At 65.5% G+C, this 26,206-nt stretch overlaps 1 protein-coding gene across 1 annotated transcript in view; it reads left to right on the plus strand.

Annotated features, from left to right (window-relative positions):
• Window positions 1-5,040: 5,040 nt before the first annotated feature.
• Window positions 5,041-26,206, plus strand: part of SDK2 (sidekick cell adhesion molecule 2) — a 48,386-nt gene continuing 27,220 nt past the window's right edge. Inside the window, exons 1-2 of the mRNA XM_026067651.1 lie at window positions 5,041-5,119; window positions 23,184-23,343. Of these exons, the coding sequence (XP_025923436.1) occupies window positions 5,041-5,119; window positions 23,184-23,343 (239 nt within the window). The remainder of the gene's footprint in view (window positions 5,120-23,183; window positions 23,344-26,206) is intronic.

A 26,206-nucleotide genomic window follows, 5' to 3' on the forward strand; every position in this document is an offset into this window, starting at 1 on the left:
TCTGAGCGCCAGGGCAGGGTCATGGACATGTTTCCCTTGCATGGACCTGGCAGAAGCTGCAAGTGTTGCTGCTGGGGAGATGTCAGTGGTGCCACTGCTGTGGCTGGGAGCTCYCCAGGCCCCAGTGATGGGGTCTGGGGCAGGGCTGGCCCAGGACCCCCTCTGCCCCCGCAGGTTGTTCCTGACTTGGACCTTTCTGACCAACAGCAGGGATGATGGGCATGAAGGTGGAGTAGGGATGTGCTGACCTGCTACCAAGCTGGACAAGCACAAGGTCACTCTCCTGGAGAGGTAGAAATGCATCTTGCAGGAGGCGAGGAGGGGGACTGATTGCTGTTAGCATGTCCTGGCTAGGCATGGGAATGGGAATGCTGCCTGCCCTGGGCAGAGGAGTGGCGGCTGGGAGGAACCATGGGCAGATCTCCTTGTTCTGTTGTGGCCGTGGGAAGCTTCTGGCAGCTCTTGGCTTGTTGCCGAACGGCTTCTCTCCAACAGCAGAGCTGGATCCTGGTCAGAAATGGGACTCYGCTGTCTCTATTGCCTGGGAGATGCTGGTGCTCTGCTCTCGACCAGCTTTCTCTTCTCTCCTGCCCGTGCCTCCTCTGACCCTGTGCTGGGTCCCCTGACCTCTGCCACCACTGGRCCTTGACTGACAGGGAAAGGGAGCCCCTGAGCTCTCCTGCCCTGACAGCAGGGACTTGCAGATCAGTCTTGCTTTGGGCTTGAAGGAAGGTCTTAATTGGACTGAGATGCTTGGAGCAGCTGATGCTGGGAGAGCTCTCAGCTGGGAAGAGCAGTGCTGATAGGAAGGACAGGGCTTGTTCCTGCTGCTATTCCTTCTCTCTAATTTTTGAAGACATCAAATATTTAAGACATGTTTCTCTTCTGAGCTGATTTGGAGGCCCCTTGCACAGCATCTGAGGGCAGCGTGGAGCCCTGTTTGCTGCCCTTCAACACAAGGCAATAGGAGGTGGCTTCAGTCCTGCTGAAAATGAAGCATCTGCCTGCATGTGGCCCTGCCTGGGGGCCAAGTAACCGTGTGCATGGCCTGGAGCTCAGGCATGGAGGTGTCTTGCCCCTGGGATGCAGGGCACTGCCCTGGGGAGAAGGGGCCTGTCTTAGGTCTCATTTTAAAGCAAAGAATTGATGAGCAATGAATAGTCTCACTGATCTATAGCACTACCTTAAATTAACCCCTCCAGGAGAGCAGATGCTTCTGGAGAAACTTAAGAAACCCTTACAGTCTTAATTTTAAAAATCCCCAATATTGGGGAGCCTCACTGCAGCCTGCAGTGTCTTAGTAAATTATTCTCACTGTTAGAAACATGTGCCTTATTGCTAGCCTGGATATGTCTGGCTTTGGTTTCTGCCCGTGGGAGCTTGTTATACCTCTGTCTGCAAGACTGCGGAGCCTCCATTATCTAATTTTTCTTCCTTGTGTTAGTGCTGATCACCTGGCTGAGTCTGCTTCCTCTTCTCTGACAGGAGAAGGATGGGGCTCCTGGAGCCTCTCGCTTACAGGCAGCGCTTCCAGCCTTTGGCTCTTTCCTGCACTTCTCTGCACTGTCACTGCTTTCCAGCGTCTTCCTGGAGCAGGGTGCTCAGAGGGGGCATGGCACGGTGTGTGGGGGGCATGTAGCATGTTCTCCCACAGGTGTGTTGGTGCCTGCGATGTGGTGGTATGCTGGGTAACATCTTGCTTAGGGAATAGCGATGCTGCTGAGATGTGGCTGCCTCCTCCAAGGCCAGCAAGGGGTGCTGAGGGTGACTRAGGAAGCTCCTGGCCATTGTCTTGGAGCTCTGAATAGTGCTGACTCCTCGTCTCTGAAGTGCCTGACATCTGAGCAAAGACTTCTACATTTCAGATAAAGCCTTGATCTTTTTTTGGAGCTTGCCTTGGTTTTGGAGAATTTTTAATTCAAGCCCAGCAACGTATTTYGGGTTTGACTTTGATGCGCCCTCTTCAAGTGAGAGGCAAAATAACAGCTTTCAAATCTACAAAAAGGCCCAAGGCGGCCTTTTGTTGCCTGCTGGGCCAGCACTGTGGGCCGCACAAGGGTAACCTGTCATTAGGAGGGGCCTGAAGCAGGAGCCAGAGGGATGTGCTTCTGTTGGAGGCCAGAGCCCCCTGCTCTGGGACTTGGAAGGGGACTTCTAGAGGGGAGCTAAAAGCCTAAATTAAAATGCAAACTCCTGATTTGCACTTGGAGACCTGTGCACTTTCACYACTTCCAAGATAGTCTTTGACAGGCAAAAGTCATGCAACAGGGCTCACAGCTGGACTGTGTGCACATCACATCATAATTCCCAGGGTAATTACAACTGACACTGCCCAAAATTGTAGCTTAGGAGGTGGGATCCTTGCTGGGTCATGTCGTGTTGCCGGAGGATCAGGCCAAAGCTCATGTAAGATGAAGCACAGGGATGGCCCTGCACGGGGCAGGGGTGGCCTGGCAGCAGGAGTGTGTGCCAGCTGGGGCTGGCCTCAGCCCCTGCCCTCCTCTGTGGGCACTGCCTGGCATGTGTTTAGGGTCCCAGGGCAAGTGGGGGCATGGGTGCCACAAGAGCCTGGTGCCCTCTGATCCCTGGGGAGTACAAATTCCAGAACAACACTGTACAGGGCAGCTCTCAGCTTCTCCAACCTCCCCTGAAAACAGCTATGGAGTAGTAAGCTGGAGTTTGCTCCCAGCTGGATAGACTTAGGCAGAAGAGAGCTTGTAGCAGGTATCCATCTGGGCTCTCCAGGCTGATACAGAGCAGGCAGGGCCATGCTGTCAGGGCTGGGAGGGAAAATGTGCTCTCTGGGGTGGGAGTGTTTGCTCTGAAATCAAAGCTTGTCCAATCTGCCCAGACGACCGTGGGGAAACGGGTACCTGTACAAGTAGGTAATAAATGGCTTACACCTTGGCAAGATTAATTGTAATAACCATAAATCCCTGCAGGCACTGAATTTATGGCCCAGGAGACAGGAGTTCCTATTCTTTATGGAACAAAGCCCCGATCCCGTGGGGGCTTGGGAACGTGCTGAGCATTATTGCTGCTGTTCCGTGCTGTAGAACAAGGTGTGTGTGTTAGTGCTGCAAGACTGGGGTCTAAGCCCACCACAGGGGTCTGAGCTCACCACTGGCCAGGGCAGTCTTTCTCCTTGCTTGTTCCAGCCTGTACTGGGAAACACCTCCCTGAGGGGTGAGCCAGGATTGCAGCCTCCCCCCAGCACATCGATCCCTGTCAGCTTGGCTGAGAATGCCAGCCACGGAGCTGATTAATGCTGGGGTGGGCGAGTGCTGGGTTATTGTTCAGCCTGGCTTCAAGAGGTCGATGGGAAATTTGGCAGTAGCTCTCCAAATACATAACATGCACACAGGTATTGTCCCCCTGTGCACAGTGCATGATTTGCATGTGAGTGCATATAATGCAGTGGAAATACACTGGTGCCCAGGCACCAGTGCACACAGTTGTATTGACCTCTGTGTGAGTGCTTCCTCTGTCCCTGCCCTGATTTGACTCAGATTTCCTCTGGAACTGGGCCTGGCTTCAGAATAATCTGCTCATGCTTTTGCCCTGCTCCTTGTAGGTCCCTTGTCTGAAAGACACTGTGTGTGCTCAGGAGGCTGATCAGCAGGCGGGGTGGATGTTTCCTTCTGTGCAGATGGTGTAGGTCCTTGGGTGTCAATGTGCTGACTGAACAGCCCTGACTGAACTGCTCTCCCCCACCAAATGCAAGGCACTGTACTGACGTAAAGCACAGTCATCTTTGAAGGATCTGCAGTCAAGGCCTGGTCCTGGTAGGGGGTCTGGGCTTGAGTGATTGCAGGATCGGATCTGAAGACATCATATGTTGTCTGGGAGGTGCTGTTAACTCATCTCTGAGACTAGAGCTGTTCTTGAATGGTCTGTTTGCTTTGACAATCTTGTGGCAGGGAGTTATGCTGGTTAATCATGCATGGCTGGCCTGCAACAATTAATCACTGTGATGGATTTTTAATCTTTCCTCTGGGACTACATGGCCCCGGAGGAGTGAGGGGAGGTCTGGCTTACTCCCCAGGCAAACCTTCCCCTGGCTTTTGAGCAACCTCGGGGACAGTGTCCCCTTCCTGTGGAATGGGGACCACGGGCTGATGCTCTGGGTGGCAGTGGAGGAGCTGAGAGCACCGTGGGGAGCTTCCGGGCGCTTGGAGAGGGGAGACCTGCTGCTTCTGCAGCCGGGAGCAGCTGCGGCCCCCGGGGGGGCTTCCCGCTCCGCCCGCGGCTCCGTGCGCGCCCGGCCGCGGCCGCTGGGTAGCGCTCCGAGCCGCGCCGTCTCCCCGCCTCCCCGGCTCGGGCTGCCCCCGGCTCCGCCGAGCCCCGCCGCCGCGGCTCACTCCGTCGCCGCGCCGCGCAGGAGGAGCAGGCAGCCGGCCGGAGCGCCGAGAGGGGACGGCGCGGCGCCGCCAGCCCGCCCGCCGCGCGCCGCCGCCGGCTCCGAGCGGGACCCCGCGCCGGCCCGCGCCGCCGCCGCACTTTCCACCGGCCTCCGCGGGAGGGAGCGGGGGAAGAGACCCGCCGCTCCCCGGAGCCGCCGAGCCGGGGATGTCTCCGGGCGGGAGCTGAGCCCTGGGGAGGCGCCGCCTGCCTCCCCCCGCGCCCGGACCCCAAACTTTTCCGCGGCCGYGGGGCGCTCGGCGCCGGGGGCCCGGCCCTCATGGTAGCCGGCTGGGCAGAAAGGGCCGGGGGGGCGCAGACCCGCGGCTCCCACCCCCCTCCCTGACCGGGGGCGCAGCGCTTGGGGAGGGGCCCGGCTGCCGGCCCCGCTCCGGATTTGGGGGTCCCGGCTCCGCACGCCCCCGGGAAGTTGCGCACGGTGGGGAGCTGCCCGGAGACCTCCCCGCCCCGCCGAGAGCCTTTTTCTCCCGTCTTCGCCTCCCCCCGAGCAGCGCTGCCGCCGGGGGGGTCCCTGCGCCCGGAAGACGCCCCGGTGGYCGGCGGAGAGCAGCGAGGACTGGCGCCGCAGCCGCCCGGATTACAAAGTCGGGGAAGTTGCCCCCGCCCGTCCCCGCGGCCATGGCCYGGCTGGGCAGCTGGGGGCTGCTGTGCTTCGCGGTGCTCGCCCTGCCCGGCCCCCCGGGAGCCGGCGCCCAAGGTAAGGGGGTGCGACGGGGGCCCCGGCCGGGGGGCAGCGCGCTCCCCCGCGCTGGCTCTGCGGCTTCCTCAGCCGCCAGCTGTGACATTGCCTTTGCCGCTGGAAATGGGGGGAATACGGGAAGGTCCCGGCTCTGCTCCCCCCGCCGCCGCGGTGCTTCCCCTCCACCGCCGAGATAGGCGCTCCGGGGGGGGGGGGGCTCCGACCCACCCCGGCCGGGGAAGTTTGGGTGCCAGCCGGGGGTGCGGACCGAGGCGGCCCCGGAGCTTAGGGTGGGGACAAAGGCGCCTGTTTTCCCCCCCGGGGGGGGGGGAGCCCTCTCCCCTTGCACCGCAGGATCTGGGGCGCAAGTTTAGGCAGCTCCTGGGAAGCGATTCTCGCCTTGGTCTCGGTTCTGTCTGCCCCAGCCTGCTGGTCAGGCAGGGCAGGAGCCTGGGGCTGGGGGGGGAGGCTGCTGCCCGGTGCCCCCGTGGGTGCCTGGGGCTCCCTGCGCACCCAGCGGGACCTTGGGGCCGGGCAGTACCGCCGAGCAGGGCGAGCCCCTGTCTGCTCGTCGCCTCCGGGGCTCTGGCACCGCACAGGCTGTTTTCAGCGGCTCCATTACGCGAGAGGGATGTCAAAATAGTTTGTGGTCCTCCGGGGTGCAGCCGGGGTTCGGGGGCGCAGGGAGGGCCCTGGTGTCCTGTCCCTCCCCGGCAGCGAGGCTCCTGGCGGGGATGCGGAGGAGGCTCCTCGGCTGGCAGGGCTGCAGCACAGGCGCCTCCGTCCCTGCTGCTTGGACTGAGCACATGGAGGCTGCAAAACCGGGGGCCCAGCGGGGTGCAGCTGGGGGCCCTTGCCCGCGACATTTCTTGCCCTTGTTTGTGGCAGCAAGTGGAGCCAGAAGTCCCTGTGCACTCCCGTCTTCCTGCTCCCCCCGAGCCTCCCCCAGCACTGCTATAATTTCTCAGTAATTAAGTTCAGAACATAACATCTAAAGCGGCAGTATATTATCCGGGCAGGCCCTGTGTGGGGAGCTGTGAAGGTCTCTTTGATTGATTCACTCCCTTGCTGAGTTCCTCTCCTCCTGGCTGGCGTCTCTGTCTCGCAGGTCCCCCGCGGTCCGTTTGTTCCCCGGCTCCGGGACCGTCTCCTGGTGCGATGGACTCTCCTTCCATTTGTTTTTGGAGCTCCGGGGCCTCCCTGTGGGGTGGGAGATGTGGGGTTGTCTGTGCTTCAGCCTCCTCTCGAGGCAAGAGGAAGGGGTTTTGCTTCTTCCCTTCCTCTCCCCTGCTACGTGAGCAGAGCTTTCCAGCTTCAGCTCCCTGCAGCACGTTGCATGTGTGTTCTCCTTGCAGGCAGCGTGACATTGCTCGGCTGCGCCGCGCGCCCGGCGGCGTGCCCCAGCCCGGCGCTGCGTGGCAGGCGAGCGCGACGAGCCGGTCCCTGCGGCCGCGCTGCCCCTGCGGGACCGGCCTCGGGCGCAACGCCGGGGCCTGGCGCGTGCCTTGCTAACCCTGCCCGAGGGTGGCCCGTCCCGGGCTCTGGAAAGGCCCCAGGGACTGATTAACAGGGTCACCTCCTTGGCCTGGCAGTAGCGGATAAGGGCTGATGTGCGCCGGGCGGTGACGATGGTCTTTGCGGTGTGATGGGGCGAAGGAGACGGGGACCCTGTGGATGTGACCCCCGGCTTCAGCCACTGGCTCGGACGCTCTGCACCGGGCAGGGGGAGAGCAGCGGGGCGGCGGCGCGGGTGGCTGCATCGCATCGCCCTTGGGGCCACCGCGGAGGCTCCTGGGCCCACGGCGAGCGGCGGCCCACGGTGATGCGGGCAGCGCGCTTTTGTGCGGGCGCTATTGACCGAGGCAGCCGGAGCGAGCAGGATCAATAGGGAGAGAAAGGAGCGGGGGAGGAGGAAGGGAATTGAGCGAGACCTTCCCAGCCGGGGCGCGAGGGCTCCAGGCCAAGGAGAATTCAACGTTTTGATACCCGCCGCTGCTAAAAACAAAGGCCCCACGAGGCCGGGGAGAGATGGGATGGAAGCTTAATTACAGCCTGGCTGTGCTGTGTAATTATTAATTACCCATGGCAAAAAATAACTTATTGATTAGGGGCCTCGYGCTAATTACCCGGAGCTGAAGGCGGCGCTTGGCGGAAGGCTAATCAGTCACCGCCGCCCGGGCCGGCAGCAGTGTCGCAGTGTGCCCGTCGCCCCGGCCGCGATGCCGGAGCCCACCCGGGCGAGCAGGGGCACCGCGGGGCCGGCTCGCCCCGAGCAAAGGCGCCTTCAGCCCCTTAGCGAGATGCTAAGCGGTCCCCGGGAGCCGGAGCAGGGGAGACCTGGCATCCTGGGGTGCCCAGRCTCTGTCCTCCCCGCGGTGCTTTGGGCAAGGAGCCGGGATCCCTTTGCAGGTTTTGCAAGCCCCGGGGACGTGGTTTCCCGCTGCGGGTGCAGCCCGGGGAGCCCCGGTGCCGGCACAGCGCCGCTAATGGGATCAGTGAGGCCGCGGCCAGTCCCAGGAGGGATTTGGGAGGCTTAAGGTTCCAGATGGGATTTGAGGCACGGGACCGAGACGGGCAGCCCTGGCCAAAGAGGTTTATTAGGGGCTGGAGCGGGGGTGCTGGCACCTTCTGGCACCCGTGTGTGGTCCCTGGGCATGTCTGCATGCGCGRGGCAGAGCCACCCATGTCCCCAGGCTGGAGGGGGACAAGCCCCTGCTCGGGGCTGACGCGGTGGATGTGCCGCTGGTGCCGGGCTTGGGTGCGTGCCAGCCGGAGCAGGCAGCTCTCGGGGCTTGCGTGACGGTGCCTTTGCCCGCGAGAGGCTCCCCGAGGCTGCCGGGTGCTCGCTCCCGACGAGCCGGGGCTGGCAGCGGTTTGCAGGCAGGCTGCCCTCGGGGCTGGGGACGCCACGCTCTGCCCGGTCCTCCCAGACCCCCCTTCCCCGTGTGAGCGTGGGCACGGGGTTTTCGTCGTGACTTCCCTCAAACCGAGCGCCCGGGCACCCCCTTTGGTGCCGGCTGCCAGTCCCTCCGGGGCAGGGACCGCCGGGCCAGGTGTCTCCTCGCCGGGGGCTCATCTGGCACGTTAGCTGGGGGCCTCGTGCAAAGCTGCAGCTCAGGAARGAAAGTGGCTTTTAGGGAAAGGAAGGGAAGATTAAAATTTGATGCTTCTTTGGAAGCCATTAGCGGCCAGGCTCAGCGATGAAATTTTGATGACCTGATAACCATAAGGGGGATGCGGTCTGCTTCAGGGCAGCCGGCATCGCGGCACGTGGGCTGGACCGGGGACGGCGCCGCGACCCCTCGCTCCGGCCGGTCCCAGCGTGTCCCCAGTGGTGGGAAGCGCAGCTCCCCGGGGGCTCGGGGTGCGGGTGCTCCGGGGCGTCCCGTGGTGCCTGCGGGCTGGGAGCAGCCACCCCAGGGTGAGGGAGGGCAGCTGCGGGTTCGCAGCCGTTCTCTCTGCCTGGCCGCCCCGGGGCCAGAGCCGCTGGTACCTGTCGGCACACGCTGGCTGCCTGGGTTAGCGGGAGGTGTCCGGTCCGGCCGCCCCGGCCGAGCTCCTCCTGCCCCGCGATCCCCAGGGCTATGGCGCTGGCCACGATGGCAGTCGAGTGCTGCTCGTCCCTTAATGACGGGGATTAGGCTGTGGTGGCATTTTTGCTCAGCGGGAGCAAATGAAGGAGCTGAGCAGGGAGGGAGGCAGATGCAGGTTGCTTGTGATCCTGGGAAAATGCTGATAACTGAACCGGGAGGGAGGGAGAAAGGGGGGAAGGCTCACGGGATGCAGGCAGGGGCGGCTGTGACGAGCGGTGACCCTGCGTCTGTTTGTGGATCTCTACAAACCTCGTCCTTGTTCCCGGTGCCTCCGACCCAACAGCAGAGCCTGCAGCCGGAGCTGGGAGGCCGGTGCTCTGATCCGCTGGGAAGGGGGCTGTGCGCGGTGCGGGGGCTGCTCAGCAGGAGACCCCAGGGGCTCTTGCCTGGGGGCCGTCTGAAGCCCAAGGGGGTCGCTCACACCCGCGGGACGGCTCCATCCTGTCCTGGCCTGGCACGTGGGAGTGGAGCGGCCGTCCTTCCCAGCCACTCCGGGTGCCGAGCCCCGATGCTCCAGGCACGGCCCGGGTTGCTGCAGGCCCCGCACAAGCAGCGGCTGCTGGGCGCGTTGGTGTCTCGCAGCAGTGGAGCAGCCTGGGGCGAGCGGGGCCACGCAGGAGCAAAACCCTCTGGGTGCTCAGCCGCGGGCGAGTGGTGGGCGTCCTCACTGCAGGCTCGGCGAGGGTCCCGGGGCCTCGTTACGTCCCTCGAGCTCGTTAGCCTGTTGCATGTCACTGGGTGAAAAAGGGTCAGTGCTGGGACAGTAATAAATAGGCTGCTGTCAGTCCCCGTGGGATTGCGCTAACGAAGGGCGATCGGAGCCCCCTGCTCTCCCCACGCCTCCGTGTGCTCCCCGGGGCTGTGCGGGGTCCTGGCAGAGGCATCGGCTCTGCCGCACGGCTGCGCTGGACCCCGGCTTTCCAATGTGCCTTCACCCGCGGGTATAAGGCACCGTCGTGGGGCCAGGCCGGCTCGGGGCATGGGAGATATCCGGGATGTTCTGGGAGCTCCCCAGAGCAGGAGGGATTGGGATGGGGGGAGGTGATGTCCTGCCCCTGTGAAGAAGCGTTGCGTGGAGCTGATGGGGAGGGCACGGGGCTGGGGCTGCTCCCTGGGGACCGGAGACGCGGTGGGTGGCAAAGCCAGGTCCTCCTGGTGTCACCGGGTGCCTCCTCTCTGCGGTGACCCTCCTGTCCCTTCGCTTGCCCAGAGCACTCTGCAAGCGGGTCCTGGGCGCGTTTGTGGCACCTTCTCCCTGCTGCAAGGGCAGGAACCTGCTGGAAGCGGCTCCATCAGCTGTGCCGATGCTGCCTGGCATCCCGGTGCCTCCGAGCACCGGCGGGAGGCCAGGCACATGAGCCATGTGGGATGCACGGGTGCTGCCCTGGACTCCGGCTGCCCCACGGGGTGGGCATGGGCCCTCCCGGAGGTCCGGGGAGCAGGCTTGGCTCAGGCCAGCAATGCCGCAGCCTTTGGAGGGGCTGGGAAGCGGCTGTTGGCTGCGCTGCCCTCCGGACCTGTGGCAGGCGGGATGGGTGGGGAGAGGAGTGCTCTGATCCCCCCCTTGCTCCGAGCGATGCTTTTGCATCCCCCCCTCCTTGCTCCGAGCGATGCTTTTGCATCCCCCCCTCCTTGCTCCGAGCGATGCTTTTGCATCCCCCCCTCCTTGCTCCGAGCGATGCTTTTGCATTCCTCCCGGCCTCTCTTTCTCTTTGAGGCTGACACAGACCACCTGTCTGCGCGAGGAGAAAGCCGGCCTCCCCCTTTCCGGCCCCCTCCCTTTGCCCCCAGCCCCGCGGGGCGCAGGAATGCCTGCGCCTGGAAAGCCGYGCCGGGCTCGGGTTGCCTGGGAACTGGGTAACCTGATCCCTGGGAACGGGGCCGAGGGCAGGGGACATTCCTGGGCTGCAGCTGGTCCCCCGGCCCCCTTTGTCTCCCCGCTCTGTGTCTGGCGGGGGCTCGCTCGCGTCCCTGCCCTCGGTGCCCCCGGGAGCGGAGGCTTTGGGCACRGCGAGGCTCCCTGGCCTCGTGCCCCGGGGACGCTGGCTGGCAGCTGCTGCCTGGTCAGTGTTGTCACCTCCCTGCTGCAGATCGCTGTCACCTCCTGGCCAGAGGCCACCACGYGCCAGGGATGGCCATGGGCATCGGGGCCAGCTGCTGCCGCGTGCCAGCAGCTGGGCATCCCAGCCGGGAGCGGGGACGGCACGGTGGCAATTCCAGGAATGCCAAGGCCGGGCTGCAGCGGCTCCGACCCGCCCTGAGCCAGCGGCTTCCCGTGCCGCAGCCGCCGGCCGCACGCGGCTGTCGCTGCTGTCACCCGCCTCGGAGCGCTACAGCTGCCGGCCGGCTGTCCTGCGCCTGCCAGCAGCTCTCCCGCTGCCCTGCCAGCTCTGCTCGGGGGGAAACTGAGGCACCGGGGGAGGTGGAGGAGGCTGGTGCGGGTGCTGGGCAGCGGGTGGGAATGGGCGCCCGGGTGTCCTGACTCCGTGGGGCTCTGCCGGTTCTCATAAATCACCGCCCGCCCTCGCGCGGCGCTGCCGTGGCCCCGCTCTAGGAAAGTCCTGATGGCTTTGACCATTAGCAGCGAGAAACCACTGAGCTAATTTTAGCTGCGAGAGCTAATTGCTTTATACGCCGCTGGGTGAGACGACAACCTGCAAGTCCTCCTTCGCTAACCTTGAGCCCTGCTGGCTCCCGCGGCCAGCGATGCTGGCTGGGCGGCCCGCCAGGCGCAAGGAGCAGGGACGCGGATCCGCTCACCGGGGCGCAATCCCCGGCGGGGGGTTTCCGCAGGATGCTCGCGTCTGTGCGGGGCTGCTGCAAAGCCGGGTGCTGCTGCGGTGCTGGGCGCCTCACGTGGTCCTGCTGTCCCCGGTTTGCAACGGCGAGCGTCCCTCGTGCTGGTAGCCGTGGACGTGGAGGGAGGCCATGGCCGTCCTGGCTGTCCCCAGCCCGGGCAGCGCGGCCCTCCCTGGCGATCAGCAGGATCAGTTCGTTCCAGACTCGCAGGTTGATGAAGCGGATCGCTATTTTTAGAGCCCCTTAATTGATCGCGGCGCGCGCGCCTGCTCCCCGACGTGCCGGTCGCCGCTTCCCGGGGCGAGCGCTGTGCCGCGGGGACAGGACTCGGCTCGCTGGGATGGGGAAAAGGGCTTTTACTGCCGGGTCTTCAAGCGCCTGCGTCTCCTGCAGGTGGTTGCAGCGAGGTGCCGTGTGTGCAAGGCTGGGGTGGATTTACCGGGCTCAGGGGACCCGTCCCCCTCTGTCCCCTTCCCATGGGGACATCCCGGCCCAGCGCATCCCCGCGTGCTCCCCAGGGCCGGGACCTGGCGGTGCCGGTTGCTGAGCGTGGCCGGGCGGGCGCTATCGGACAGAAGAAATGGGCTCGGTCTGGGCCAAGTGCCGGGCGTTAGCCGGGGTTTTATGGTGTCACTTACACCGTGCGGGTGGCTGTCCCCAGCGTCCTCCGCGCGGCGCGGGACCCCGCGCTTGCCGCCCGCCTCGGTGCAGCGGGACAGGGCAGCGCTTCCCCTCCGCGGCCGGGCTGGAGCACCGGGGAAGGCGGAGGAGAGCGGGCGCCGCGGGGGTCTGGCATGCGGCTGGGGCTAGCGCTGGGCACGGGGACGCCGTCGCCATCCCGAGCCTTTGGGAAGGGCCGTTCCTGCCGAACGCAGGGCAGCGCTGAGCCCTGACGGACGGAGGGGGCTGGGGCGGCTTGCCCGGCACAGTAATCACTCCGGTTGCAGCATCCCGCCTCCCGAATGCCTGGAAAACAGCTGATGGCCGTGCTGGGGGATGGAGTGGGATTAGCCCTGTGTTTCCAAAGGGTGAGCACCCCGCCGGGCTGGACAACGCGCCCTTGGGCCCGCGGAGCCCAACGCGGGCAGAGGGGGCCGCGCATCCCGGTCTGGGACCAGGAGGATCGCGGTGCTCCCAAGGCGCGCGTGTGCGGTGCCGCGCTTGGTGGAGTGGATCGATGTTTATTTTGATAATGAGTTTCTCGATGCACTCGCGAACTAATAAAATCAACTCGTKGGCGGGGGGGGGGGGATGTTTAATTCCAAGCTCTGCTGCTGGGAGAACCCTGCTCGCCGGCTGTCGGGAAGCGTTTAGCGCCCTGCCTCCGCGTGCGAAGCGGCGGGCGCGCGGGGAGCAAGGTGTCGGGCGCCTTCGTCTCCCTCTCCTCTCCGTCTTGCTGGTTTGCGCCGCGCGGGGGGGGCAGCGCGGCTGGGGCTGCCGGAGCCGGTTCCCTGCGGCCCTGCCTGGTGGAGCCTCGCTCGCTTGGCTTCTCCCCATAAGGTTCACGTCAGTTTGGGCAGCGGCTCCGGGTTTGCTGCTGGAATTGCTGGACTGGCTTCTCCGCTTTGGCTGCAAAAGCCCCTCTGGCCCGGAGAGCCGCGAGTGTGTAAATAAGTGCAACGACCAGATCTGGCTTTTCTGCAGCGAAAATTCAGGGCCTTCGCGAACGGCTGCAGGGGGGTCGCCAGACTGTGAATTATTCCCCTCTCTCCTCTGTGAGCAAGGGAGTCTGGGAAGCCTTGGAAAAGGCTTTTTCCAAGGAAAAACCGCCTCGCTGGTGTTTGCAGTCATGCTGCAGCTATTTATGTTTAAGATGAGCAACGCAATCGCTAATTAAAACACTGGAAGAAGGAAGTCTGGGCAGCAGCCCTGGTAAATCCCTGCCTGCCTGTCCTGAAACGCGCATCGCCTGTGCCCGTTCCCTCGGGAAGCGGGATCCGCCGGGACGCGGCGGGGAGCGGGGGCCCTCGGACACGCGTGTTTGCTCCTGCTCGGCTGTGGCGCCGGGCGTGCAGGAGGGACGGGAAGCTCGCGCAGGGTTTTCCATCCCGCGGGGCTGGCGACTGGGTTGCGTCAGCGCCCTGGGAAGGGCTGAGCGGGGTTTTTTCTTGTGGTTTCTTTCTCCTTTTTTTTTTCTTCTTTTCTTTCCCCATCATATTTCTCAATAGGGAAGTGCCGCTTTGTTGCAACCCCGGAGCAGCTGTCTGTCTGCGAGGGGCGGTGCGGGGGGACGGGGCGCAGGCGGGATGGGTGGCGGGAGCTGGGGACCGTCTCCGTGCCGCAAGGGCAGGGAAGCTCCTCCTGGGAGCGACTTGCCGCGAGGGTCCCGGTTTGGGGAGCCTTTGGGATGGGGGGCGGGCTGCGGCYGGAGAAGGGCCGCTGCAGGATGGGGCAGGGGTGCATGCTCGGCCCCTCATCCGCAGATCATCCGCGTCTCCCCTCCCTCCTCCTCCTCCTTGCCGTTCGGAGCCGCTCCTGGGGAGAGGAGCCGTGCAGTCAGGCCCCTCTCCGGCAGAGCCCTAATTGCGTTGAGTCACTCTCCGGGTCTCCGTGACTCACAGCAGTGACCCAGATACGGAGGAGCCGCCTGATCGCGGAGTCGGAAGCGTTTGCGGCCTCGGAAGGGGTTTGCTGGGGAAGGAGCTCCAGCCGGAGCCTGGCGGCTCCTTAAGTGAGGTGGTGGCACYGGCTGGCCGCCCGCGGCTGTGCGTCCCCGGGTGTCCCCCCCCCCCGCTCCCGTTTCCCTCCCCCCTGGATGAGCCCCTGTGGCTTTGGAGCACCTCCGTGCCCAGCCCGGTGCTGCCGGCCAGCTCGGCTCCGGAGTGGGGAGCGCGGCCAAAGGACCAGGCGGTGCCAAATGGCCCCGGGCCCGAAGATGCAGGGAGACGGAGCCATCGATCCCGTGACGTCCGTGCCTCCGCGGCAGAGCTCTGGCGCGGCGGGAGGGAGAGGGGCAGGCTGCAGCGGCGGCTGCCCTGTGCATCCCCGCGCTGCTCCCAGGAGGCCGGAGCCGGCATCCCAGCGGTGCCCCGCTCCCGGCCTGAGCCTCTCCAGTGGTTTCTGTCCCTGGCGGTCACCGTGCTGTGGCGTGCAGCAGAGCCACCGCCGCGCGTGGGAGCCTGTGGGGCCAGAAACCCCCCGGCGCCTCCTCCCCATGGCTCATCCCGTGTTTCTCCCCTGTCCCGGCCTCACCGGGGCTGATGGATGCGCAGGGACGGGTGGCCGTGGCCGGCAGTGGCAGCTCCCTGTGCTGATGCAGGCTGACACGGGAGCGGTTCGGAAACGCTGATGCGTCTGCGGCACCGGGGAGGGCGYGCGGGGGGACGGGAGCGTCCCGCTGCCAGTGGCAGCGTGTGCCGGGTGCTCGCTGGATGCCCTGCCTGGGCGGGAGGCCCTGCGGCAGCTGGGGGGGACAGACCTTGCCCTCCTGGGGGGGCCACCAGYGGGTGGCCTTGGCCCTGCTGGGCGGGAGGTCAGGGATCGAGACTGAGTCCTGGGGTCCTTGCATTGGGGGCTGTGCATTTGGGTCCTTGCATTKGGGKCCGTGCATTGGGGGCCGGGTGCTGGGGTCCCTTCCTTTGGGGCTGTGCATTTGGGTCCTTGCATTTGGGTCCATGCATTGGGGCCMGGTGCTGGGGTCCCTTCCTTTGGGGCTGTGCATTTGGGTCCTTGCATTTGGGTCCATGCATTGGGGCCRGGTGCTGGGGTCCCTTCCTTTGGGGCTGTGCATTTGGGTCCTTGCATTTGGGTCCATGCATTGGGGCCGGGTGCTGGGGTCCCTTCCTTTGGGGCTGTGCATTTGGGTCCTTGCATTTGGGTCCATGCATTGGGGCCGGGTGCTGGGGTCCCTTCCTTTGGGGCTGTGCATTTGGGTCCTTGCACTGGGGGCCAAGCGTCAGGGTCCGTGCATTTGGGGCTGTGCATTTGGGGCCGGGTGCTGGGCTGATGCGTTTGGGGCCGGGCTGGGGGCCAGGCGCGGGGTCGGCACGCGTAGGGCCGCGTGGCGCTTCCGAGCACAAAGCGCCGCTTGTCGGCCCCACGGGGCTCGCAGGCTGGGAGCGCGCGGTGGTGCGGCGTGCGTGTCTGCGCCCGGGCTTTCCTGCAAGGGGAAATGTTATTTTTTCCAGCTGGAGCCGCCGGGGCGGGTGTGCGAGGGCAGGCAGGGACGGGCGCACACAGCCCTGCTCTGTTCCTCGCCGCGGGGCTCAAGGAGACGCTGTTCCCCGGCCAGGGCTGACGTCTCTCCCTTGGCTCCGGCAATGTCTTGGGCCTTCCCCAGCGCGCGCCGGCGCGAGGATGCGCCCGGGCCGCCCTGGCTGGGTGCCCCATGCCGCAGCCTGGGCACGTGCTGGGGAACAGCTTGGGGACGGGGTCCCGGGGGGGGAGGCCCCAAAAGGAGGGTGGCATCGCCGCACCGCGCGGCTCCACCTTGCATTTGCGGAAGCGCCGCTGGGTGCAGTTCACGCCTCCCCGCGCCGCCCCGGCTGCGGCCGCCGGGCTGCCGAGGCCGCGAGCTCCCGGCCGCCGAGCCCTCGGAGATCCCGGCCGCGGAAGAGGAGCTTGTTACCGAGGCATCCTGCTTTTAATTAACAAATTAAAATCCTAGTTAACAATCCAGCCCCAGGGCTGTTGGAGGCCGGGAGAAGCTGGAGCGTTTGTTATGGAAACAGCAGCTAATTAGCAAATAAATAAATAAGGATGGGCCTGGAGACAGATGCGGGAGGAGGGAGGGGAGAGGTGGTGGGGTGCCCTGCCGGCCTGGCAGCGCGGCGGGAGGGGTCCGTCCGTCCGCTCATCCGCCCGCTCCTGCGATGCTGCACCCGAGCATCCCGGAGTGCCGGCCGGGCGCCCTCCTCCTTCGCGCCGGTCGTGCCGTGTCTCGGCGGTGCCTGTGACGACCCTGTGCACGGCAGCCGGCCTCTTCCGCCGGCACCTCCGTGTCCCCCAAACGCCGGTGCCTGGCGTCACGCCGCCTCGCTGGGGCACGGCCCGCTGGCCCCTGTGGCTCCGCTCGGGGCATCCAGGACACCCGGGTCCTCGGCATCCCCAGCGCTTCCTTTCCCCCCCCGTAAAGCTGGGATGATGCCTGTCCCCGGTGGGAGCGGGACCCTTGGGGTGGGAAACTGCCCCGGTGCCGAGGCTGCGGAGCGCCGCGGAAGGGCTCAGCTGGCGATGGAGCGGCTGTGGCACCGGCACCGGCACGACGGCTCGTGCAGGTCGCGGGAGATGCCGGGGCTGCGGTGGGAGCATCCCTGGAGCCCAGATCGGGGTGGCTGCAGGGACCGGACGCGGGGGACACAGCCCTGCCGCCTGCCAGGGCCATCCAGGACTTTTGCAGGGGAGGCAAAGGCGGCGGAGCCCCCAGCCCTCCCGCTGCTTCACCTTTCCAAAGGCTTAAGGGAAGGAATCGGTTTAAAAGCCGGCCTGCAAATGCTGCCGGCGTCACGCAGGCGGGTGCCCTGCTCTGCTTTGCAGCCGCTCCGGGTTCCCATCTCAAAGCCTCCCACCTAATCCAGTTAACGCAGCTCCGCAATTCCCCTACGGCATGTAAGAAACCCCAAATCGCATCCGAGGGGGGTGTGGGGGAGCTGGGGATGGCATCGTGCTGGCGAGGACGGGGCGGCCGCGGCCCCGCGCCAGGCTCGGCTGCCGATCCTCTGCTCCCGCAGAGACGGCCTTTCCTCCGGCGCCGACTTCCCGGGCCCCTGCGGCGACGTCCCCGCAGCTGCTCCCGGAGCCCCGGGCTGCCGGCGCTGCGCCCTGTACGCGATGCAGTGGCGCCCGTGGGGGCTGCGGATGAACGCGGTGAACGGCCGAGGAAGGGAGCCCGTCCTTCGGGAGCCGCCTCCTCCGCGCTCATCCCGGCCAGCAGCGAGGAGGGGATGGGGCAGAGCGGCAAAATCCGCCGGAGCATTGGAAATTGCATTTTGCGGCCGGGCGGGCTGGGATGCCAACTCGAGCGCCGCACGTCGGGCRCTCGGAGAGGAGATAAGATTTGATTAAGGCGGCCGCTATTAATTTATGGCAAGTACACTCGTGATAGCAGAGAGGTTGCTTTTAATTAATAGCCAGAGGGAGTTTTTTCAAGCTCTTGGTCTCAGCGGGGGGAGAAGGGAGGGGAGGGAAAGGCAGGGAAGGACGGGAGCAAAGTAAGTTGCAAGGATTAATGGGCGCATCCACAGTGATATGCTTTTCTGTTAGCAAAAAGGAAAAAAAAAACCATTAAAAAGCGCCCCGAGGAGCCCTGCGGGGAGGAGCGGCGGGGTGCGTGGGGTGCCGCCCTCTCCTGCACGCACGAGCTTCTCCCTTGCCTGGCRCTTTGGGGCCGTTGGAGCTTTCACGGAGCACCGAAATCTCGCTTGTGCCCCGGCAGCCGAGTCCCGGTTTATGGGCGTCCGCGGGCAGCTCCGAGCGGACGTGCCCGGYGCCGGCGGGGTGAGCGGACCCGGTGGTGGGGGGCTTGGGTTGGGGGCCGGGCGCGATGCCGGCGAGCATGCCGGGCAGCGCTCCGAGGGCGCAGGGTGCCAGCGCGGACCTGGGGACAGGTCCCTGCCGAGCGCCGACGGGGGGGGTCAGCGGGCTGCGTCTCCGTTTGGCTTTTCCCTGCCCCTTTCCCCCAAATTTGAAGCTGGCAGCAAATCCCTGCAGGAGAGTCGATGAATCCATGGGGGACATAGGGGTGCAGGAGCCCGGCATGGCTCCAGCGCCCCGGTAGCCGCCGCCTGCCTGCGGAGCAGATGGGCACGGTGGCCACACGTGCGGCGAGTTTGGTGGGGCTCAGCGGCGGCTTCTCCTCCAGGTGCCTCGGCGCGCGCCTGTCCCCGGGGCCCCTCTGCCGGCACTCGCGGCTCCCCCAGCACGGGGAGCGCTCGGCATCGCGATTCCCTGTTTGCTTTTCATTAAGGGGAAGCGGCCTCGTCTCTGGAATACTAATGGACCCGGCAGCCTCGGCGAGCGCTGCTAATCCGCCGGCATCTGCCGGGTCCCGCGAGCGGGCGACGGCCGGCAGCGAGCACCGGGATGTGGGGCCGGGGCCGTGCCGTCCGCTGCGGCGGCTCCCGGCTCCCGGCCCCGTTCCCGCGGCAGGGCCGTGCCCTCGGTGCCCCGCGGGGCCGCGCGCCATTTAATCGGCGTGATTACCTTACCGTGAGCCGATGAAAAATTGATGCTCCCAACCGCGCGCTGGCATTTAACAAGCAGAAAACGTGACTTACACAAGCCCTGGCGCAGCGGCACGGTCCCGCGCTTCGCCGGGTCTCCATGCCGGTTTTTCCCGGGGCGCTGGCGCGGCCATGGGAACGACGGCTGGGGACGGCCGGGAAGGGGATGCGGCTCCTCCATGCGGAGCTGGAGGCACCTCCGAGCGGCTCCGGCCGTGGAGCCGGGAGCCCCGCCAGTGCCGCCACTATATTTAGCAAAGGCGGAAAAAATTCCTCCTTGGAAAAGTGAGGCCAGCGCAAAGGAGGGGCGGTGGGATGGGATGGGGCAGACCCGCTTGGGCACTGGTCCCGTGGGTGCCGTCGCCGTGGCCGGCCGGGAGCACYGGCGGCGTTAACCCCTGCCGTGCCGTGCCATGCCGTGCCAGCCTCCCCGTCCCTGCCGAGGCGGAGAGGCCGCGGCTGTCGCGGTGCCAGGGAGCTGCACCACGAATATGTTACACAAATGAATAATAAAAACAAAGGAAAATTACCCTCTTTATTGAAACTCGTTTTATGAATAAAACAATTATTCTGGTAATTGAAAAAATGTGTCGTTAAATTAAATGCAGTGGTTCCTATTAAAATTTTAGTGGATTTCTTCTTCTCTATTTCTCTTTTTCCCTTTTTCCTTCCCTCCCTCCCTGGCCTCCGCTGGCGGCTAAAGGCTGGTAATTATAGCGGAGGGTTTCGCTTTCTCTTTATTGTTTTTTAATCTCTTCGTGCTGCGTAGCGCCAGCGCTAGTCTGATGCAGAAGCGGTTTAGCTCAGTCTCCCGGTGCTGGGGGTGCCGGGGTGCCGTGCCGGGGCGTCCCGCTTGCTGGGCAGCGGCACCCCGGGGCTCCCCGGTGCCGCGGGCTGGGGAAACTGAGGCAGGGAGGGCAGGGGAAGCCCAGCATGGGCTCATCCCCCCCGTCCCCACCGGGGCAAACCTTCCCCAGAGCCAGCTGTGCCGGGGGCAACGGAGGTGAGCGGAGGGCTGCGACCTGCCCCTGCCTGTGCAATGCGCCTGCAGCCGCGGTGGGTGATGGACCGGGCGTCCCGCGAGCCGCCGGCCCTCCCGCAGCGGCGTGGGCGCCGCGGTTGAGCCCTCCGTCCCCTCGGCTGCTCCCGGCAGAGCCGTGCCCTTGGCTTCCTCGGAGCTTAAAACTTCCCATCAGGAGGGATTTGAGGCCGGGGAGGAGGTGGCTTAGTTCCCACTCACCCGTTTCGCCGGGCATTAGGATCCATTACCGCTCTTTCGGGCCCCCTGCCCTATATCCGCTAATGCACCCGGCCCGGGCTCAGACCCAGCTCGGAGCAGCCCTCGTGTAAATAAAGCGCGGGGGCAAAGATGCTGATCCCATTAGGCGGGATTAGGGCCTCGCAAGGCCYCGGCATTAAAATGCCGCCGGCAGCGGAGGGAGAGAGCGCGGAGCAGGGAGACGGGCTCGTCCCCCCCGGCCCTGCGCGGCCCCTCCGCATCCCGCCTCGCCAGCCGCTGCGGGGCTTTCGCCGGGGCGGCCGCTGGTCTGAGCCCACTCCGGACCGCTCTGCCCTCGCCATCCCGCAGCGGAGGTGACCGGCTGTGGAGCCGTCGGATGCGCGCAGGCAGGACGGGCCGGCATCGCCGGGATCAGCTCGGCACGGCTCGGCACGCGGCCGGCGAACCCGCGGCGCTGCGAGCCCCGCGCCTGCCGCGCCGCCGGCAGATGTGCAGCTGTTCCCCGGGACGCCTCTCCCGCTCGCTGCCGCCTGTGTTTGGAAAGTGATGAATTTCTGCACCAACTAATTAGTCTCTAATTAGCARGTGGAGTGTAAACAGTCACAACAGATGGGGGAGAGGCAGAGTTAGCGGTAATGACCCTTYGTTTGGGGGGAAGGTGGTCGTCACCAGCCGGGAAGCAGAGTCCCACCAGGAAACCTGCTGCCAGGCCCTGGACCCGTGGGAACCGTGGCCGCTTGGTGAGCCCAGACCCGCGGGAACCACGGCCACCCGGCCGAGTCCGGACCCATGGGAACCACGGCCACCCGGCTGAGCCGGCTCCCACGGTGCTGCGGCAGCCGGCATCGGGGCCGCGGCGCTCACGGCTGCTGGACCGGGCTCTGCGGGGCTTCGCCACGTCCAGCCGCGCTGGAGTGGGAGCCAGGAGAGGAAAATCTATGTCAAAAATTTCCAGGGAAGCAACTTTGCTGAATGTAAATTGCTGGCGGTGAAGTCTCCTGGCCTCGGCTGCCCCTCGCACGCCCGCTGGGAAACACGGCTGTGAGGCTGGAACAGGGGAAAAGAGACCGGGAGGGTTTTGGGGGGGGGTTCTCACTCCAGCCGCAGCCGCAGCCGCGCTGCTTTGCGTTCGTCGGCCTCCTTCATCCCTGCGATGCCGGGGGTTGCTGCCGGCCAGGGCCACCGGCTCCATGTCCACGGGCRGAGGCAGTGGGGAAACCGAGACCGGGAGGGAGCCACGAATTCCTGGAGATGCTGCGGGTGTGCGGCGCTGGCCGGGACGCGGCGCGGGGACGTGAGCCCGCTGCCCGCCGAGCCGGGGGCCRTATCGCTGCTGGCGCGCGCGGGCGGCCGCTGGGGAGCTCACGAGCGGGTTAACGTCGGGAACAGCCCGCCTCGTGGTTAAATCGTGGTAAACCGGGCGTTTTCCTCTCTCCGGCTCCCCTGGTCCCCCTTTCCCCGGGGCGGCCGCCGCGACCTTCGCAGACAGGTACCGCTCGCGTGATCAGTGGTGGAATTAGGAGGCGCCTCTCCTCCTCGGCACCGTTTTTCACCCTTTAATGCAGAACAGATGGCTGTGGCGCTTCAAAGCAAGATGAGACTTAACTGCTTAAAATCAAATTAGGATGTTATGCAAACAGCGTGCTGGCCCCGGGGAAGGTGCTTCAGCAGCACCCCACCGGCTCAGCGCACCCCTCCGCTGGGGCTGGTGGTGGGGCTCGCCGTGGGGAGGCGCGCCGAGTGTGCCAGGTCTCAGCCCAGGGAGTCCCACTGCCGCGTTTGCCGCTCCGAGCTGGTGCCCGAGCGAACTGAGAGCGAGACAGGCGGTGCAGGGTGCCCGGGGCGCTGCAGTAATCCCAGGGGCGTCCGTTCCTGGCTCTAACTCATCCGACGTGGGCTGAAGCCCCGGCGTTGCAGGTCAAGCTCATCTCTGCAGTGCCGTGGTGGGGACACGCGTGCATGCACGCCCCTGTGCACACGTGTGCAGCGTGACGCACACCGCACGCAGACACCGCTCTTGCACCCCGGGCCGCAGCACGGATGTGCACGCGCATCCCCGTGAGTCCGGCTCTGCCATCTCCAGCTGCATGTGTGCAGCCCTGAGCCGGCTTTGTGGGAAGACCCTGGGCTGCTGGGCGGCTCTGAGCTCCTGCCAACTCGTGACACCCCTTCCAGGGGCCCGCGGCAGGCTGAGCCCAGCGTGGCCGACCCCGGCGCGGCGCCTGCGGCACAGGGGAGGGCAGCGCCCGGCCGTGCCGCGGGGCCGAGGGCAGGTCCCRCGTGCCGGCGCCGCGTCGCTGCAGCCCGGGGCCGGCGCCGCGTTGCAGCTGGCCCCGGTGTCGAGGACCGAGGCAGGAATTCAGCATGCGCACGCAAGAAGGCGAAAGCCTGCCCCGAAGAAAAAACCTAAAGCCATGATTGAAAGCGCACTTGAAAGCTGCTGGGGAATATGAATGTGTCTTTGAAGTGAAAGGGCTTCCATTTGTTAAGCAGAAAATGGAGCTGTGTGTTTCGATTTATAGTTTTACTTAGCAAATAAAACAGGAGAGGAGTAAGTGTTTATGTCTCCTTGGCTCCCAGCCCCTCCGCCCCCTTTCACCCCCCCAGCTAAAAGCTCAGTGCTTCTAAAACACTACAAAGGCAGCAGGGAATAAAAAAAGCAAGCAGCTTAGATAAACCCGAGATGGGCTAAGCGCTCGTCGATACGCTTGCAAAATGGCTCGGCCGGGGGGGATGTGCCCAGGTGGAGCGGTCCCCGGGCCAGGGAGCTGCGGCGTGCTGGGAACAGGGTGATGGAGGTCGGCTTTGCCTCCTGCCCCCCTGCACGTCTGCTCCGAGATTAGGGTCATGCCTGAAATGAAATGGTCAGGGTCTTCCCTGGTTGGGGTCTTTCCTGGTTGGGATCTTCCTTGGTTGGGGTCTTTCCTGGTCAAGGTCTTCCTTGGTCGGGCTCTTCCTTGGTCGGGTTCTTCCTTGGTTGGGATCTTCCCTGGTTGGGGTCCTCCCTGGTTGGGGTCTTCCTTGGTCAGGTTCTTCCCTGGTTGGGGTCTTCCTTGGTTGGGATCTTCCCTGGTCAGGGTCTTCCTTGGTCAGGGTCTTCCTTGGTTGAGATCTTCCCTGGTTGGGGTCTTCCTTGGTTGGGATCTTCCTCGGTTGGGGTCTTCCCTGGCTGGGGTCCTCCCTGTGGCCGTGGGGCTGGGCAGGCTGCTGGCCGGGGCTGGGGCTGGGGTGGTTGGCTTTGGTGTGGGGCAGCTCACAGCTCTCACCTCCTCTCCCTTCTCTCTCCCCAGATGATGTTTCTCCGTACTTTAAGACGGAGCCCGTCCGGAGCCAGGTCCACCTGGAGGGGAACCGCCTGGTGCTGACGTGCATGGCGGAGGGCAGCTGGCCCCTCGAGTTCAAGTGGCTCCACAACAGCCAGGAGCTCACCAAGTTCTCCCTGGAGTACCGGTGAGCTGGCGCGTCCCTCTCCCGGGCGCCGTCGCGGGGCTCTGCTGGGACATCCCGGCGGCCGGGGCCCTGCGCACTCACCTCGCCGTGGTTTGGGGATGCGCCCGGCAGGCGGGATGCAGGAGCATCCCCGGGATGCAGGACATGGACCGTCCCGGCATGCGGGCGCTGCGGCCTCAGCACTGGACCGGGTCTCACGTCAGCGGGGTTTGGAGGGGCCGGGGCTTCACGGGGGCGCTGAGCCGGGTGTCCTTCTCCGCTGCAGGCAGGGTGGGCTTTTTTCCAAAGGAAAGGGGGTAAAACCCAAGGGGTTGCTGAACTGCGGGTTGCCGCTGGCCGGGGGGGTGGCGCGCGGCTCGGCAGCGGCGATTAGCATGCCCAGAGCTGCCTTCCTCTGTTTGGAGAGCAAACGGCAGCGGAGCAGTGGATTTAAGCAGGTCAACAGCGGCGGGGAGGTATTTGCACGGAGCGGGATTCATCGCGGCTGGCTGTTGGCGATGCAAGGGCACGTGGGGGACGTCCTGCCGGTGGAGCAGCGCCTCAACCCTGCGAGGTCCTGTGCGCCGGCTGGCTCCGGCGCCCTGCCGAGCTCCGGCCGCCCTGTCCCGCTTGCCGAGCAGCCGCCCCGCGGCGAGGCGCCCGCCACCGTGCCGCGGCCCACGCGCCGTTAAATCAAGCCGGGCGCCTCTCGCCGCCTGCCCGGGGTGTGCGTGACGTCCTCTCTGTTTTAATCAATAATTCAGCCCGAGACAAGCCGTTCCCCGTTTAAAGGCATTGAATCCAAAGGCTTCGTGTTGCTGTAGCAACACGGAGCTGCTCCGGGATGCCGGGAACGCGGACGAGGCGGCTGCGCGGCGTCCCCTCCCCGGCACCGCCGCCGGGAACCCGCGGCCGTCCCCCGCCGAGCTCGGAGGTGCCCCGGCTCGGTGCCACGGCCGAGCTCCGGACGCGCTACCCCGTGCCGGGCTCCCTCCTTCCCTGGCCAGTGTGTCGAAGCCCAAAGACGTATTGAGCCCTGYGATTTTCACAGTTCGCGCCGTGTCGGGGGTTACGTTTCGATCCACGTGCCGGGCGGCTGGGAAGTGGCGGCGGGAAGAGGGGCGCAGATTAGCCGAGCCGCCCCGCAGGCCAGGAGAGAGGCACCGTGCCGGTCGCGGCGGGAATAATGCGAAATGTCACCCATTAAATCGGATTGTGGGAACTCCAGGGTGAGTGGGGTGGGGGGGCTGCGGAGGCCGGTGCGGGAGCCTCCTGCCGCCGTCCTGCCGTGGGCACCGGGGTGGCTCCTCGAGGGCGGCCGGCCGGCGGTGCGGGGCAGGAGAAAGGTGCCGCGGCCCCTGGGCGCTGCCACTTCCCCCAGGGGTGCCTGAACCCAGGCCGAAGTGGGTCCCGGGCTGGRAACAGGGACTGCTGGGCTCCTCGCCTGGTTCTGCCTCCGGTTTCATGGCCAGCTCCCTGCCCGCTCCGTGCCTCAGTTTACCCTTCTGTAGGAAATGGGCCAGTGCTCGCGTTGCTGCATTGCTCTGCGACATCCAGCTGCTCCGGAGCCCTGTGTCCTCCGGGCCAAGGTGACCCCTTCCCCCAGAGCCCCCGCAAAAGCTCCGGCTCCAGCTTCCAGCCAAAAAGGATTAAGGAAGGAAGCGAGAAAACAAACAAACAYGCAGGGAAAACCCAAACAAACCGAGCTGCCGCTCTGCAGCTAATGAAGCAAACAGCCGCTATGCAAATCGCTGCCTGGCTTTAACCCGTCCTCTCCGGCGGCGCCGGTGCAGCCTGCCGGCGTCGGCTCGCTGCAGCCCAGCGCGCGCTGCCCGGCCCCGGCTCTCTGCGGAGATTTAGGACGTCGAGATGAGGGTTTGGACATCTTGTCTGGAATTGAAGGCTGCTGGTAAGGAAGGCGAAGTACCAAAATTAGTTATGATGGGCATAAATTGAATTTTAATAGAGATGTAGGTGGCGTGGAGCCAGCCGGCTCAGGCAGCGGGAAGGTAGTAATTAAAAGTTAACGAGTTTAGAAACAGACTGATCCTTGGAGAGGGGAGGGCTGGCGCTGAATGCCGGGGCGGCGCGGGAGGCGCGTGTCCGCGTGGGGCAGCCAGCACCGTCCCCGGGGCCCGGCCGCGCTCGCGCGTGTCTGCGCCGGACTTTGCAGCAAGGGCATCCGCTGAGGATGGGCAGCGCGCCGGGGGCCGCCGTGCTGCACCCCCCCAAACCCCCTCCAGCCGGACACCGGCACGGCAGGCTGCGCCGGACCTGGTGCGTTTTGTCCTCCCCGCCGCCCCGCTGCGGCAGCTCCGTCCTCGCCGGCGCGCGGGCGCTGCGGGAGCGCGGCCTCGGCCCCGCGCTCTCCATGCCGACGCGTTCCGCTTCGGCTGCCGGCTGAGGCGCGTCCGCGCCCGCGTTCTGAGGGAAGGAGCCGGTCTCCCAATTTGGCAGCGTGTTTCCATAGCAACCGCCCTTTCCTTCCCGCAGCACTTCAGCCGCCAGCTCGCAAAGGGGAGCGACTTGTTGGCGTGCGGCGAAGGGCAGGCGGGAGCTGGCTCGGCAGGTCCCAGGCCCCGAGCCAGCGAGGCACAAGGGAGCGGGGACCAGGCTGGCGCTGTGTGTGCATGGAGCCAGCCCTGCTCGGGAGCATCCTTGTGGAGCGCGGGGGACCAGGGACCAGGCTGGCACTGTGTGTGCATGGAGCCAGCCCTGCTTGGGAGCATCCTTGGGGAGCGCAGGGGACCAGGGACCAGGCTGGCACTGTGTGTGCATGGAGCCAGCCCTGCTTGGGAGCATCCTTGGGGAGCGCAGGGGACCAGGGACCAGGCTGGCGCTGTGTGTGCATGGAGCCAGCCCTGCTCGGGAGCATCCTTGGGGA

This window comes from Apteryx rowi, unplaced genomic scaffold (assembly GCF_003343035.1).
Source record: "Apteryx rowi isolate R43461 unplaced genomic scaffold, aptRow1 scaffold_26, whole genome shotgun sequence".
NCBI classification, from domain to species: Eukaryota; Metazoa; Chordata; class Aves; order Apterygiformes; family Apterygidae; genus Apteryx; species Apteryx rowi.